Source organism: Phascolarctos cinereus, unplaced genomic scaffold (genome assembly GCF_003287225.1).
Source record: "Phascolarctos cinereus isolate Bilbo 61053 unplaced genomic scaffold, phaCin_HiC Scaffold_3;HRSCAF=262, whole genome shotgun sequence".
NCBI lineage: Eukaryota > Metazoa > Chordata > Mammalia > Diprotodontia > Phascolarctidae > Phascolarctos > Phascolarctos cinereus.
The window spans coordinates 41965767-41980562 of record NW_027555736.1 but is presented as its reverse complement, the minus strand read 5'-3'; the positions used below and the strand labels follow the sequence as shown (position 1 = coordinate 41980562).

The following is a 14796-nucleotide window of genomic DNA, read 5'->3' as shown; positions in this document are numbered from 1 at the left end:
GAATGGAATTGGCTCATGAGAAGTCTCAGAATTAAGCCTAGGCAAGATGACAATACCTAGTCTTTAAAATGAATGTATGTATGTATGTAGGTATATGGGTCAGCTAGCAGGTGCAGTGAATAGGGCTGGGCCCAGGGTAAGGAAGACTCATCTTCCTGATTTCAAACCCAGCTTGAGAAATTTACTAGTTGTGTGATCCTGGGCAAGTCATTTTACCCTGTTTGCCTCAGTTTCCTCATCTGTAAAATGAGCTCATCTGTAAAGTGGCAAACCACACCAGTATCTTTGCCAAGAAGATATCAAAGGGGATCATGAAGAATTGGACGTGACTGAAAAACAATAGTGTATATGCATGTGTGTATGTATTATGCATCTATACATGTACGTGTTACCTAGTAGGCTAGTCTTCTGACAGCAGAGATAACCTGACCCTCCTTGAAACATACTTGAAACTTTTCCAATCTGGGAGAACCTGGTAGAGCTTGTAAACCCAGGGTCCCCTCCAAGGTATCAATGATGAAACGATCAACAGAAGTATGTTCTTAAAAGACTTTATTTGAGTGCAATACTGTTCATCGTACACTGTATTTAGAATCACCAGGAACACTTAGCTCTTGTCGCTCAGGCACGGCACTGATGGCATGTTTTCAAGGACTCTGAGAATAGCTGTAGCTTCAAGAAATAAAAGTTACCAACTAACAATTTTTTTAAAACTGGAGAATGATTTTCAACATTCCCAAAGAAAGCCTGAGCTGCACTGAAAATTATTTGTTAGAGGAAACAGTGACTAATAACTAAACAATCATGAAGCCATCGGAGAGGAACAGCATTTGGAACAAAGCAGCAGCAAGAAAGCAGGTCTCAGGGCTTGGGTTTCGGCTGCTGGGCCTCTGAGTCCCAGTGGCTGATGAGGCGATCCGCTTCCCTCCACCCTGACAGCAGAGCACCGTGGGTGGTAGAGTAATATGTCCGATGGGTGGCTTCCCCAGCAAAAAGGATCTGTAACTGCAAGTCAAATGGAATGCTTACATCAGAACAGAAAGAGCTGGGAGCACACACAAAATGTGTTTTTCCCCCTCAAGGGAGAACACTGTCGCAATGGAGATCACAGCTCCGAAGAGAAACATTGTTTTTTGTTTTGTGTTTTCACTTAAATACTGGCATGGGACCTCTTTAATAAAGAGGGTAATGCCTAGAAGGAGAATATTTTCAAATAGTGCTTCTGTTGTCTCCATTAAGGCCTGTGCGTTTTCCATGGATTCTTAAGACGGCATGAAAAGGCTAATAACCGAACTATCAATAGCAAGAGGATATTAGGATCCTCTAGAATGGGCATGCATCCATTGAAAGGCCATAAAGCAAAGCCTCAATTTATTTTATCAGGATCTCTCTGTCTGTATGTTACGGCCCCTCTCCTTGAACAGGGTATAAATTCCTTAAAGCCAGACACTATATGCAGTTTTGCTGCGTGTCCTCAGGGCCAAGTATGATGGCTGGCACTTAATTTTTGTTGAAATGAACTTAACCCTGATAAACTCAAAGAAAAAAGAAAAAACTTCTAAGCAAGGGAGGTTTCACATTCACACTCCCCTCCCAATTAACAACACTAACAAGACGTTCTATTCTTCGATATCCTAATCAGCTGAGAACACCTTTTTGATTTACAAAATGGAATGTAGAAGCCAGATATGAACAACTCCTAGAGTTGTGGAACTAGACCCTTGTGCCTGGAACTAGTGGGCAGGGACTGTGAGTATGTGAGCATGGCCGGACTGGGTTATTGGAGAGTCAAGACCAGCCAGGAGTTGAGGGAAGAAAAACTGGACAAGTCGAGGAAAGGCGCGAGCTCTTTTGGCAGAGGGGCCTGAATCCTCAGGGCCTAGCAGAGAACCACACAGATGGCATGGGAACTGCAGGAGGATTCCCAGGGCTGAGAGGTACCTCTCTTGCCACACGTGCTCTCCGAGCTTTTTTTCTTTTCTCTTTTTTTCCCCCCCAAAACACTTTCCCCTGGCCTCTATATGCAACTGCGAGAGACTGGGCTCAAGACTTTTGGAGACGTTTTGTTGTGCCCACTGTTCTTATCATACCGCCTTAGCAGATACCCCTGAAATTAATTAACCCTGGCTGGCTAATTGATATCAACTAGATAATCAATGAGGAGCAAACCAGTAGCGTCTCATGAGGACGGTACTAGAAAACTACCCCTGGAAGCCTGAGGGCAGAGGCAGTCAGCCCCATTTTGGGGCCCCAACCTGCTGATGAGTGGGTATTGGTAGACGGAACCCAAAGGAGGCTATGCTGCCATTGAGAGAGAAAGCAAATGCATGACACTTATCAGCATTTCCTCTCTCCACTACACTATTCTGCCTTTCCCTAGAGAATGTGGCAGGGACTATTTCACTGGTGTCTTTGTATCTCCAGAGCTATGCACAAGGCCTAAGTCCAGCAAGTACTTAATAAATGCTTGCGATTCATTAATAGTTTTAGCTGTCCTCTACCAAAGCCCTCACCATTCCAATGAATAGGGTGATTAGGCTGGACTTATCCCTCTTATTTCCTCTGTGCATCTGATGATTGAAAGGAAGGGTCTGGAAATCTAAATTCGCTAATCATTCTAAATGCTCACAAAACTGACCATCAGTACCACTGAAAGCATGGGACGCATTGGTTCTTTGCATCAATGATCTCACACTAATAAATCCTAAAAATATTTACCCATGCACATAGTAAGTTTCCTAATTCAAATGAATGTGCTAATTCCTAATTCTTCTCATTACGTATGCCTCTGTGTTCCCTGGGCAAATACATTTGTATTGGAGGCACTCCGAATTAGGAGTGGTGTTTTCAAAGTTCATTTGTAAGTCAGTGTTTGAGAACTCAATTATTTCTTTTTTTTTGTTCTTTTGTTTGTTTGTTTTTTGCTAGGAAATTGGGTTAAATGACTTGCCCAGGGTCACACAGCTAGTATGTGTTGTGCGTTGTGTGTCTGAGACCAGATCTGAACTCAGGTCCTCCTGACTTCAAGGCTGGAGCTCTATCCACTTTGCCACCTACCTGCCCTAAACTCAATTGTTTCCATTTCATGACATCTATATGTAGCACCCCACAGTGCTACTAGCCATTCACTCCAAGGGATGTGGCACCTCCTGCCTCCATGCCTTTACCTCGGCCATCCCCCAATCCTAGAATGCCCCCCCCGCCTCTGCCTTTCAGAATCCTGCTCTTTTTCTTCCCAGGCCCAGTTCAGGTGCCACCTCCTCCATGAAGCCCTCACACTGCTCTCTTACCAAAGTTTTCTCTTTCACCTCAAACTTTCCTAGAACCTTTTGTCAAGATCTCTCTTTCACCCCCCAATACATCCTACCTTGTATTGTACTTAGATACTGTACTTCACCTTCTGTCACACACTCCCCACACCCTCATCCCAAGGAGAAAGCTCCTTGAGGCACAGTGTCATTAAAAAAAAAAAAGCTTTATACCTCCAGTGCCTATCATGGTGCTTTTTGCACATAATGATAACTTTTTATTTGTTGAATGAATTTTTTGCCAGTGTTATAAAGGATGGTCATGTTCTTAGGTAAGGATTCAAAAAGCAATTTCAGCTATACTGTATCTAAGAAGAACACGATTTCATTCCCGCCTTCCTTTCCTACCTACCAGTCTGTAGGACTAGTCCAGGGGAAAGAAATGGATTTGGAGCCAGAGGCTCTAAATCCGAATCCTGCTCTGCCACTTTTGACCTATGTAACCTACCTCAGGTTCCTTAAACTTTTTGGTTCCTCAACTGCAAAATAAGATCAACTGCAAGTTCCTTTCCTGCTTGAAATCGTTGATCCTTCGCTTATAAGACTATTCCTATTGAAAAATGCATTCTGAATTCTATTTCGTAACAGCAAGAACACACTCCCATCTGTCCCTCTCTCCAACAAGGCAAAGGCACAGGGTCATATGCTTCTGGGCACCAGGAACTAGCCAGCTTCACTCATCTACATGACAGAGGCCACCTACCATCTCCATGGGTAATGTTTTAACTAGTCACTGTATATGGATTCTAAATTAAAAAACAAAATCTCATTCCCTCCTCCAAAGGAGGCCCAGAGCCAGAGTACTAGCCTCATCTTCTTATACTGCTTGTTTTTAGGCCCAAGATTTTTTTGTTTTTTAATATAAAAGTGTTCCTAAGTTGAGCACTTAGAAATTGTTAACATACAATATCAGACATGGTCAATGTGTTGGTTTGCTTTGCTTAACTGTAGCTTTTTGATATAAGGGTGTGGCACGGAAGTGGTGAGGATACCATTGGAAAGTGACAGCAATGCTGTTTTGTAAAGCACCAATAAAACATTTTTAAAAAGAGACTGACTGCACATCAACAAAGGTGTTAGAGTTCATTGTCCAAGAAGGAAAAATATTTACCTGGGGGATTAAGAAGTCTGCAGGAAGGGGTTGGGCAAGCACATCGATGTCTTCTCCAGAGCTGCCAACTGCGACGTAGCTGTAAGAGCCTCTGGTGTAGGGGGCACTGTGCCACCTGGACCTGACCACACTCCTAGGCCTGGAGAGCTGCGGATTTCCTGAACCCCAGAGATGCAGCAGGTTAACACAGCACTCCCTCCCCGTATGTTTGCAATTTGCTTTTCATTTTAAAGACTGGGCATTTTCCAAAATGAAAGACACTACCAGGGAAGAAAACCACGTCATACAGTGAATTAGCAAAAGGCTCCTTCTGCCATGTTAGCTTTGCTAAATTCTAAAAGACAGACAAACAAAAAAAAATCCAGGTCCCTTCTTTCCACATAAGGGAGGAGTACCTGTTATTCTCCTTAAGACTTGCGTTAGAGATGAAAGCACTTCCTCATCAGAAAGTGTTTCCATAAATTCTGATTCCAGTCCAGCAATGAACCCACAGAGAACATACGTGGACCTGCACAGAAAGAAAGGAGCATTCACTGGATGGGAAGTAGTTTGGGTAAGCAAGACACAAGCAAACCGCAGTCCTTCCTGGCCTCCTGATCTCCTGCCACACAGGATACTGGGAAGCACTCTGGGCGAAATTGGAGACAATAATGCTGTGCGATGGGAAGGCAAGCTTTGTACCAGCTCCTGTAGCAGGGTCTAAAGAAGAAAGCTCCTAACTTTTCTCCTGTTGACTTAGTCATTTAACAACCAAAGGACTGTGTTCATCCTCCATTCACTCATTCTGTCCTGCTATGCTGAAGTCTCCTTTGCTATTTGTCTCTTTTGCTATAATAGGATAACATTTTTCTTTTTTCACCACACTATACCAATTTGGATCCTTTATTCTTCCCCACAAAACAGATCTTCAAACCTCTAAATCATTCACAATAATCTCCAAATTATCATCATCACTTATATAAATTTACACACACACAAACACACACACATACATATACATACACAAATATATAGATAATCGTACATGGTATAAAGGCAATGTGATAGAACTGCTGAGTATGGAGCCTAGAAGACACAGATTTGAATTCTGCTTCTTGATACTTACTAGCTATGTGAACCCCTTAACATCTCTGTGCCTCAGGCAACTCTGAAAGATTAATCTATGAAATCCTGGATGGATTGTGATCTACTCTGGAGAGCTGGCAGAGAGACCACAAAATCAGAGCTCTTTTCACACACTCACACACACACCCTTGGCTCCCAAAGGTAGGTCATCACAACCTGTAACTTAGTAGATCAGTCCTTGGAAGCTAAGGCACAGAGAAGGGGCAGGATGGGCCTTTTGCTAATACACTGTATGACAGTGGTTTTCTTCCCTGGTTTAATATATGGTTTAATTGTATAATGTCACATTATACATTAAAGGATACAGGATTTGAACCCATGTCTTCCAGACTCCAAATCCAACACCCTATCCCCTTAGCTTTCCCATATAATGCTGCCTATGTCAAACTGTATCATGTGTATCATGTGACTGAGCACTGCTACTCTCTGATGTGATCCTGATGAATGTCACCTTGTTTATTATTTTTTTTCTTTTTTTTGGTGAGGCAATTGGGGTTAAGTGACTTGCCCAGGGTCACACAGCTAGTGCGTGTTATATGTCTGAGGTCATATTTGAACTCAGGTCCTCTTGACTCCAGGGCCAGTGTTCTATCCACTGCGCCACCTAGCTGCCCCCATCTTGTTTATTATTTTCATCACCTGTGCATTTAGGAGGGACATCACAGGTCATCTAATGCAATACCCTCATTTTACAGATGAAGAAGTTGAGGCCCAAAGATTAAATGGTTTGCCAAAGTAGTAAGCAGTAGAAGCTGGATCTGAACCCAAGCCTCATGACTCCAGGGGAGCTAAGTGGCACCACAGTGCTTGGAAAACCAAGGACAAGGGCTGCTAGGTGATACAGTGATGCTGGACCTAGAGTCAGGAAGACTCATCTTCCTGAATTCAATCTGGCCTCAGACACTTTCTAGCTGTGTGACCCTGGGCAAGTCACTTCACCCTGTTTGTCTTAGTTTCCTTATATGGAAAATGAGCTGGAGAAGGAAACTGCAAACCACTCCACTGTCTTCGCCAAGAAAACCCCAAATGGGGTCATGAAGAGTCAGACATGACTGAACAACAAAAACAACCCATGACTCCAAATCCCTAACTCTTTTCACTACACTGTGCTCCAATCTTGCCTCACAACAAAACTACAAACTCCTTGTAGGTAACATCCGTGTGTTTGATTTTCTCTGTAATGCTCTGCACCTAGCAGGACTCCAATACCTCACATATTACCTACCCTCCCAAATACTCAATTCGGCCAGGTCTTGGAGGAGGAGGAGGAAGAGGACTTACGTAGACCTATTTTCCTTCTTGGTGGGCTCTGAACCAGGTAAGAGGTTGGGCATGAGGACTAAATTCCTTACGTCACTTCCCTTCGATGTGAACTCCCCAAATTGCCGGGAAAGTGGTTGCTATTTTCTACATCACCATCCACTCATGATTCAGTCCTGAGGAATGTCTCAAAACAAAAACAAACAGATACACAAAAACCGATACCTACTCCAAAGGAGGCAGGACTAAAAAGCCAATGAGCTTTTTGAACCATATGTCCTGGAGCTCAGCCCTGACATCCACCAAGGGCGAGGTGTCCTCCCACACCACCTGGATTTGCTGGCAGTCCGGTTCCCAGAAAGGTTCTTCAAACTCCAGGAATATTTTATTGTTGGTTCCAAAGCCCATTCTCCTGATCACTTCTATTTTCCTACGGGGTAGTGGTGGGCTGAATAAGGTATTCATTTGCTCTTTGAGAACACCTGAAATAAATCAAATCAGAGCAGTTTGGGCAATCATTGATCAGAACCTGAGTGTGAGTAAAAATGAAAGTAGTGGGGTGAATTGCTAATTAGGTAGAAGCACAAAAATGTCACAGCTTTGAATCCAATGGTTAGGCTAGTTCTCACCAAGCCGATGTTTTGAGGGTAGCCTAGCAGGAAAGAGAAGGAGCTGGTAGGATGCTGACCTGGAGAACTAGGTGAGGTGGAAGCAGTTACTACCAAGGAGCCTGAAATGCCTATGGAAATCTTCTTAGGAGATCAGATTTCCAAAAGCAAGACATACATCTCCCCCACCCCCCTAAACTGGAGCCTTCTAGAGTAAAGCTCCTTCACTTTAATTCCCCTGTTTAATGTATAATGTCACTAAGAACAGGCATGGATTTTGTTTTGTCAATAAGCAGAGGTATGATGAAGTCCACTGAGATCATACAGAGTTTTCAGATCATCTCAATCCCACAAAAATCCAGGACCCTTCACAACGGGAAAATCTGACGATGCCAGTCAAGTAAGACCGCTGAGTGAAAGAATTTAACCTAATAAAAAGAGTGACTTCTGATAGCTCCCACTCTACTACTTACTAGCTCTGTGACCTTGGTTAAGTCACTGAACTTGCCTGGGCCTATTCACTCATTTGTTAAAGGGAGGTTAGTCCAGATGCCCATCAAGGGCCATTTCAACCCTAAGCCCTGTGATGATATGACTAACTCTATGAAGGAAAGCATCCTTCTAAAAACTCATGTACAACTAGTCCAAAATCTTTTCGGTATTCAAGCCAAAAGGGGGAAGAAAAGGGGTCTTTCAAATATGGACAATGAATGAATCCAGGGGTGGGAAACCTGTAGCCTCACTGCCATAGGCTTCCCACCCCTGGAATAGACCCTTTTTCTGACTCTGAGTTTTAATAACTGTGAAATGTGCACTCCCATGATGGAAAGGTGTCTAAAATTTTTAGGCTATCAATGATTTTGTTTAGCTGAAGACAGAAAGGTGTTTAAGTGACTTCTTACTCTAGTCTAACATTAACAACAGTTGACATTCATAGAGAGTTTTAAGGCTTGAAAAGCACATGACTTAGATTCTTTCATGTAAGCCTCATCAAAATCCTTACTGAAAATATCATGATGGGGGGGGGGAGCAGCTAGGTGATGAAGTAGATAGAGCCCCTGCCCTGCAGTCGGGAGGACCTGAGTACAAATTCGACCTCGGACACTTACAAGCTGTGTGACCCTGGGCAACTCACTTAGGAGAGAAAGAAGGAAGAATTATAATCTCCATTTACAGGTGAGAAAGCTAAGACTCAGCAAAGTTAAGTGATAGATATCTGTTAATACCTTGGAAGAGAGAACTGGAATCCAAAAGGATCATAGTAGGATTACATTAATCTCTATTGAAGTTCTTACCCTAACATCAAATGTACAAGTGTAGAATCTGGGAACACTGAGTTAGACAAGCTCACTCCAATTCACATGAAAAAACCCAAGGGCTTGTGGGGATGTCAAGCTCAGAACGCACTAATATGGGACATGGCAGCCACAAGAGCTACAGTAATCTTGGGTGAATCTTCAGAATCTCAGACTGAGATAGATGAGAGTTCCACTGCGTCCCCAACAGGACAGCCCACATCTGCTGTACTGTGTCTACTTCTGGGTGTCCCATTTTAGAAGAGGCATTAACAAACCCAAATGAGTCCAGAGAATAATGATATGCAGGGCCTAGAAGCCATGCTACAGAAAGGAAAATGCTGGGCTCAGGATCAGGAGAGACCCAGAGTCAAACTCTACTTTTGAGCATACAGAGGCAAGTTAATTTATCCGAGCCTCAGTTTCCTCAACTGTAATATGGCAATAATAATGCCTGGAGTACTTCCCTCACAAGGTTGTTTTAAGACTCAAATGAGTCAATTAAGCAAAGCACTCTGTATACCTTAAAATGCTCTTACTAATGATGCTGCCATTTATATAATACTATCCCTTAAAGGAAATGAAGAAAACAAGCATTTATTAAGTGCCTACTATGTGCTGTGTACTTTACAAGTATTATCTCATTTAATCCTCACAGCAGGAGGTAAAGGCTATTATAATCCCCATTTCACAAATAACAAATAAGGAAACTGAGGCACACAGAGATTAAGTGGCTTGCTCAGGATCACTCTGCTGATAAGTGTCTGAAATAGCATTTGAACTCAGGTCTTCCTCATTCCAGGCCCAGCAATCTACCCACTGCACCACCCAGCTGCCTCCAGGCAGGAAGAAGAGAAAACTCAGCAGTTTTCAAACAGCTGAAAGGGGTGTGCCTCAAAAGAAAGAAGAGGGCTGTTTTCTTTGGCTGGATGACTTCCTCATGGATACTAGCAAGGCTGGGACCCCATGGAGGTCCCTCTGACACCTGCCATTTTATGATGATTCTGCATCTCTGAGGCTGTAGGCTCATTGCTGGTGGAAGCCAGGGCTGCACAGTTACATGAATCCTTCAAAGCCTGATATTTACAGTTTTGTTTTGTGGCTTCAGTATTATCTGCATCCTCACTTATCTCTCCCAGCCTGGTAATTCAATAGTCATCTTTTTCTTCTTTCCAGGCCTCTTAGCTTTCACCCGTGTCTTCTACAACTTCTCAACTCTCATATTCACCCAATTCCACATTTTACCAAATTTTCAAACTATTCAGTGAAAGAATTTTCTTAAGAAAAGCATAAAAATAAAAACTACAGTTTTAATTTCTCATTTGATTTCTTCTCGCTTAGGGCTGACACCTTGTTTCTTCTGCCTAGAAAAGTCACAGGAAGAAAGGATCATAGATTAGAGCTGAAAGGGACTCCAGGGGCCACCAAGTCCGACCCCCATTTTATAGATGAGCAAGTGAAGCGATTTACCCAAGGTCATATTCGTAGGAAGTGGGAGAACCAGGATTTGAACTCAAATCTTTTGACTCTTCGGTTCTGTACTCTTTCTACTGCACTGTTGTCTCACCCTTATTTCAAACAACGGAAATAATTATTTATATATCGCATTTTTCTCAATATTTAACCCTTGTCTTCTACATGAAGGATATGATTTCCTCAGCCAAGGGAACTGCCTCCATCAAAGTAGATTGTAACTTATCAATAATGTAGCAGATCATCCGATTAAAGTCAGAAGGAATCTTACAGGTCAGCTAGTCAAATCCCTTGAATTACAGCTAAAGAAACTGAGGCCCACAGAGATGAGGTGATTTGTCCAAGGTCACACACAGCATGTGTGGAAAGTGGTCCCCTCCCTCCCAACCTAGCCCTTTCCCCACCACATCACATTATTCTCTGGCTCAAATCCATCAGTGGTTCAAAATTGCTACAGCCTAGGGAGGCCCAAAGGGGATTAATTACTTGGTCAGGGTCACGTAACTAGTGCTCATCAGTTATCAGAGGCAAGATTTCAATTTTGTTGTTCTTACCTCCCTATCCAGCACTTTCCAGTAAGCCTCACTGTTTCTCTCTCTGTACTAAGAAGCAGAGCAGCTGGGGGCACAGCAGATAGGGTGCTGGGCCTGGAGTCAGAAAGACTCATCTTTGTGAGTTCAAATCTGGCCTCAGACACTTACCAGCTGTGTGACTCTGGGCAGGTCATTGAACCCTGCTTACTCGGCTTCTGCATCTGGAAAATGAGCTGGACAATGAAATGGAAAACCAATCCAATATTCCTACCAAGAAAACCCCAAATGGGGTCAAGAAGAGTTGAATATGACTGAAATGAGAAGGGAAAGTAATATAGATTTTTTTAAAAGCACTAGAATTGAAATCAGAAAACCATGGTTAGAAACTCAGTTCTGCCACTTATTAGCTGTGTGACCCTGAGCAAGGTGCTTAATTTAACAAAGCCTCTGTTTCCTCCTTAGTAATACAGGCATGGTAATACCTAGTTCATAGGGCTATTTGGAGGAAAACACTTTGCAAATGGTAAAAGGCTATACAAATAGGAATGAAGACACTGTTGAAATTAAAATTAGCTTATTAACTAACAGCAAAAATGAAATAAGACACACATCTTTAAGATAGGGTTGTAGAGACACAAGAGGCTACAGCTATTAGATGAGTTCGGATTAAAAATGTAGCAAGAAAAAAGAGGAAAAAATGTTTACCTAAGGGTATAGTAACTATAACATGATGTGCTGGGAACTTCTCTCCTCCTTCACATTCCACTAGTACTGGAAATGTCTCTCCTGGAAAATTTTCTTGTCTGTAGGAGCCATTCCAGTGAATGGTCTTCACTGGTTTGTTAAACAGTATAACATCTTTCGGCAAAGAAGTCATTATGCAGTTTGTAAGGCCTTCATATCCCCTAGGAGAGTTACGACACAAGTCAGAATATTTTTCAGAAGAGCCAGATGGCCGAAACTCATTCTAAAAATTGTTCCAATAAAACAAAACCGTGTAATTGTAATGCCCAAGCTTGGCTCTGGAAGAGTTGAGCAAATGCTCCCTTCATTGCAGAGGTAGGGAACTCTGGGGTGGGAATACTGTATATAGTGTCAGACAAGATTGAGTCATTGATTGGCTGCTTGTACTAAATTGCTTCTTTCTTTTATCTCTTAAACACATGTTACAAGAAAAGGCTTGCCACGCAAGGGGAGGTGAAGGGCTGGTTCAAAAATGAATGTAATATAACAGGAAGTATCAGTAAACAGAAAAAAAATATTATACAGAAACTCTTTCCAACTCGGAAAAAAAAAACCTGATGTAGGAGCTGTTTCAGCAAGCTCTAACACAGAGAAAAGAAAAACCAACTCCTGAGGTTTTCTAAACAACCTAACTTCTGGGTCTATTCACACTAGATCTATCATCCTCATTCCTGGGCAACAGAACCCATCATACGGCCAAAAGAAGTCAGGTTACTGCACTTAACAGGAGACACACACACACACACACACACACACACACCCCTCCCCACCCAGGCAAAAGATAAAATATTGGCTCCCCAAAGTGGTTCAATCTTCGGGAGAATCACAGGATACCATGTCAAAAAATGCTTCTCCTTCCTTTAATTATTTTCTCCTGAGATTAAGCAAATCTGCAAGCTCTTTCCCTTTTACCTTAGTGAAACCTCAAGAACTGACTGGCCAAGGGGGGGAAAAATAGCTTCTTTGGAGGAATGGGGGTGAGGATGGCAAGAGCAATGCTCAGGAACAGACAAATAGAAATGTGACTCATTCTAAAATCTTCTCTACCCCTATTATCAGCATTTTCTCTGGAAAACTAGAATCAAAAGCTGGTGTTCATCCTAACGCTATGAGTGACAGGGTATCCTCAATTGGGTCAAACCACTATAAATGAATTCTTCAGGCCAAAGTTACAACTACCTTTGGGTGCATACTATGAAATGGAATCTACTTACTCAGAAAAGGTACAATCTTGCCCTGGCAATGTGCAGTATTCCCCAAAGGATCCGAGGGCAACCAAATCCATACTGTGGCTCCCACTCACACAGCACTCAAGGTTGAAGAAGGTGTTCATGATGGCCAGTTTAAGGTTCTTGGTTGCTTCATCTTCTGTCCAATCAACCATGTGCCGAGCAATCTCCTTCTTCAGGTATTCCCCCACGCTGGGGACAGGGGTCTCTGCCATATGAAGGAACTCACGTGTTTGGTCTAACAGAGTATAAAACAGATTAGACACATCTTCTACCAACTTGAGATTCACATTTTTGCCAGAGCTGGAAAGGGACAGAGAGGGCAGACCAGGGTGGCCACCAATTTCAATCAGCTGATTTTCCTCCGACTTCTCTTTCTCACCCAATAGGCCATACTCTAGAGCCAACTGGAAGACAGGGTTGTTCTTGGAGGGCCCATGAATCCAGTGCGCCCCAATCTCAATCACACCACCTGAAGGAGTGGAAGGAAGGGGGGAACAAAGTTCATCATCTTGATGCTTTTCCGCCTTCCCCTCCCTGCTGAACTTGACCTTCCTTCTCTGCTCTCTGACTGTTCAACCTCCCCAAGATATCCCCACTCCCTTCTCACCACGGGGCGATCTAGGCTCTGCCCCTCCCCACGGGATGTCGAGCAGGTCGCTTCCCCTGTCTAGGCCTCAGTTTCCTCCTCGGTGAGAAGGGCTGGACTACGTGATTGCCAAGGTCCTTTCCAGCTCTAAATCGAGGGCCACGGGCCCCCCTGTCACCCTGTGGTCAGGGGGCTGCACTAGATGACCTCTAAGGGGCTTCGTCCTGTGACCTTTTCTGATGACCAGGGTCAAGGAGTATCGGGTCCCCCCACCTCGGGGACCCCCTGGTTCAGCGTCCTGGTTTCTACCACAAGCGGCGGGCGGGGGTCTCACTGGCCTGAGGAGAGGGGCTCTGGGGCGGGTGTGGGGGCGTAGGTTACCGAAGGCGGACTGCGAGCGGATGCGGCCCCCGCAGCGGTCAGTGGCCTCCAGGAGCCGCAGATTCCGGAATCCCGACTGCCGGCAGAGCCGCTGCGCCGCCCCGAGCCCCGCTATACCGCCGCCGACCACCACCACGACGGGGCTCGACGAGGAAGGCCCGCCTTTGCCGCCGCCCTTCTCCATGCGCCTCGCCCGGCCGCGCTCCGCTCCGGCGGGGTAGCGAAGCTCCGGAGATCTACTCGACAGCAGCTTGCCTCTGGCCCGGGACACTCCGCCGCTGCCTCCGCCTCCTCCGCCGCCTCCGCCACCGCCTCCGTCCCGACGCTATGACCCCGCCCCTTCCCACCCACGCTCCTCTGGTCCCGCCCCTGCTCGCGTCCGGCTCCGCCTCCGCTCTGACCCTCCCCCCCTTCCGCTTTGGACGGGCCAGCCAGAGCTCAGCCCTAACTCCGCCCCTCCTCCAATCAGGGCCCGGCCTTCGGCCTCCGCTCTAATCACTTCGCTTCTCCAATCGTGGCCCCACCTCCGGCCCCCTCAATAAACCCCCTCCCCACCAGAGCCTCCTCTAACTCCTCCCTCTCCCCGCCCACATTCTAACTCCGCCCCCTCTCGCGCCCTGTCTACAACTGCACTTGTGTGGTCTTTCAGCAGTGGGGTTTTCTCGGCAGGTACTGGGGTGGTTTGCCATTTGCCTCTCCATCGTGTCCCCATTTTACCATTTCCAGGGTCCAGTCTGACCCCACCCCTCTCCCATCCAGTGCCCTCCTCCAACCCCTCTTCAAGTCCTCCCTCCCCAGGTCCGATCCCGGCCCCGGTCGGCCCCCCAATACCCAATCCTTTCCTGCTTCTCCCGGGCTTTAACCTGGTACCACCCATTCTCCGCCCAGGCCCCAGCCCTAGCCCTGCCTCCTCCAGCCCGGGCCACGCCCCAGGTCCTCAGCCCTCCCTCGGGGTTCCGCCCTCACCCGGGTCTCTCTCCTGGCCAGCACCTTCGGGTTCGGCTCTCACCCCTTCCCAGGCTCCTTCTCGGCCCCAATTCTAACCCACAGCCTGGACTCAGGCGCGGTTCGCTCCCTGTCTCTGCAAGTGCAATTTGACCCACGCGTGCTCAGTCACCCTTTCGGGTCTCACCTCCCACC

The 14796-nt window shown here is 45.3% G+C and overlaps 1 protein-coding gene across 3 annotated transcripts; it reads right to left on the bottom strand.

Moving 5' to 3' along the window:
• Positions 1-535: 535 nt before the first annotated feature.
• Positions 536-13967, bottom strand: PAOX (polyamine oxidase). 3 transcript variants are annotated; one of them, XM_020994672.2, is made up of 7 exons: positions 13657-13959; positions 12672-13158; positions 11419-11618; positions 7034-7286; positions 4815-4927; positions 4420-4577; positions 536-1005 (listed from the first exon to the last, which is right to left on the bottom strand). In XM_020994672.2, exons 1-7 carry the CDS (start codon positions 13838-13840, stop codon positions 862-864), a joined length of 1539 nt encoding a protein of 512 aa, XP_020850331.1. In that variant the 5' UTR covers positions 13841-13959; the 3' UTR covers positions 536-861. The 3 variants fall into 3 exon arrangements, with proteins under 3 accessions (XP_020850331.1, XP_078006913.1, XP_020850333.1); XM_078150787.1 differs by lacking the exon at positions 4420-4577 and having other exon boundaries at positions 13657-13967; XM_020994674.2 differs by lacking the exons at positions 536-1005; positions 4420-4577 and adding an exon at positions 4584-4679 and having other exon boundaries at positions 13657-13967.
• Between the last annotated feature and the right edge of the window lie 829 nt (positions 13968-14796).

Coding starts and splice junctions, on each gene's coding strand:
- PAOX (XM_020994672.2), bottom strand. CDS start 13,840: ATGGAGAAGGGCGGCGGCAAAGGCGGGCCTTCCTCGTCGAGCCCCGTC. Junction 13,159..13,656: donor CCGCTCGCAGTCCGCCTTCG/GTAACCTACGCC, acceptor CCACTCCTTCAG/GTGGTGTGATTGAGATTGGG. Junction 1,006..4,419: donor CAGACTTCTTAATCCCCCAG/GTAAATATTTTT, acceptor TTTGACTTGCAG/TTACAGATCCTTTTTGCTGG.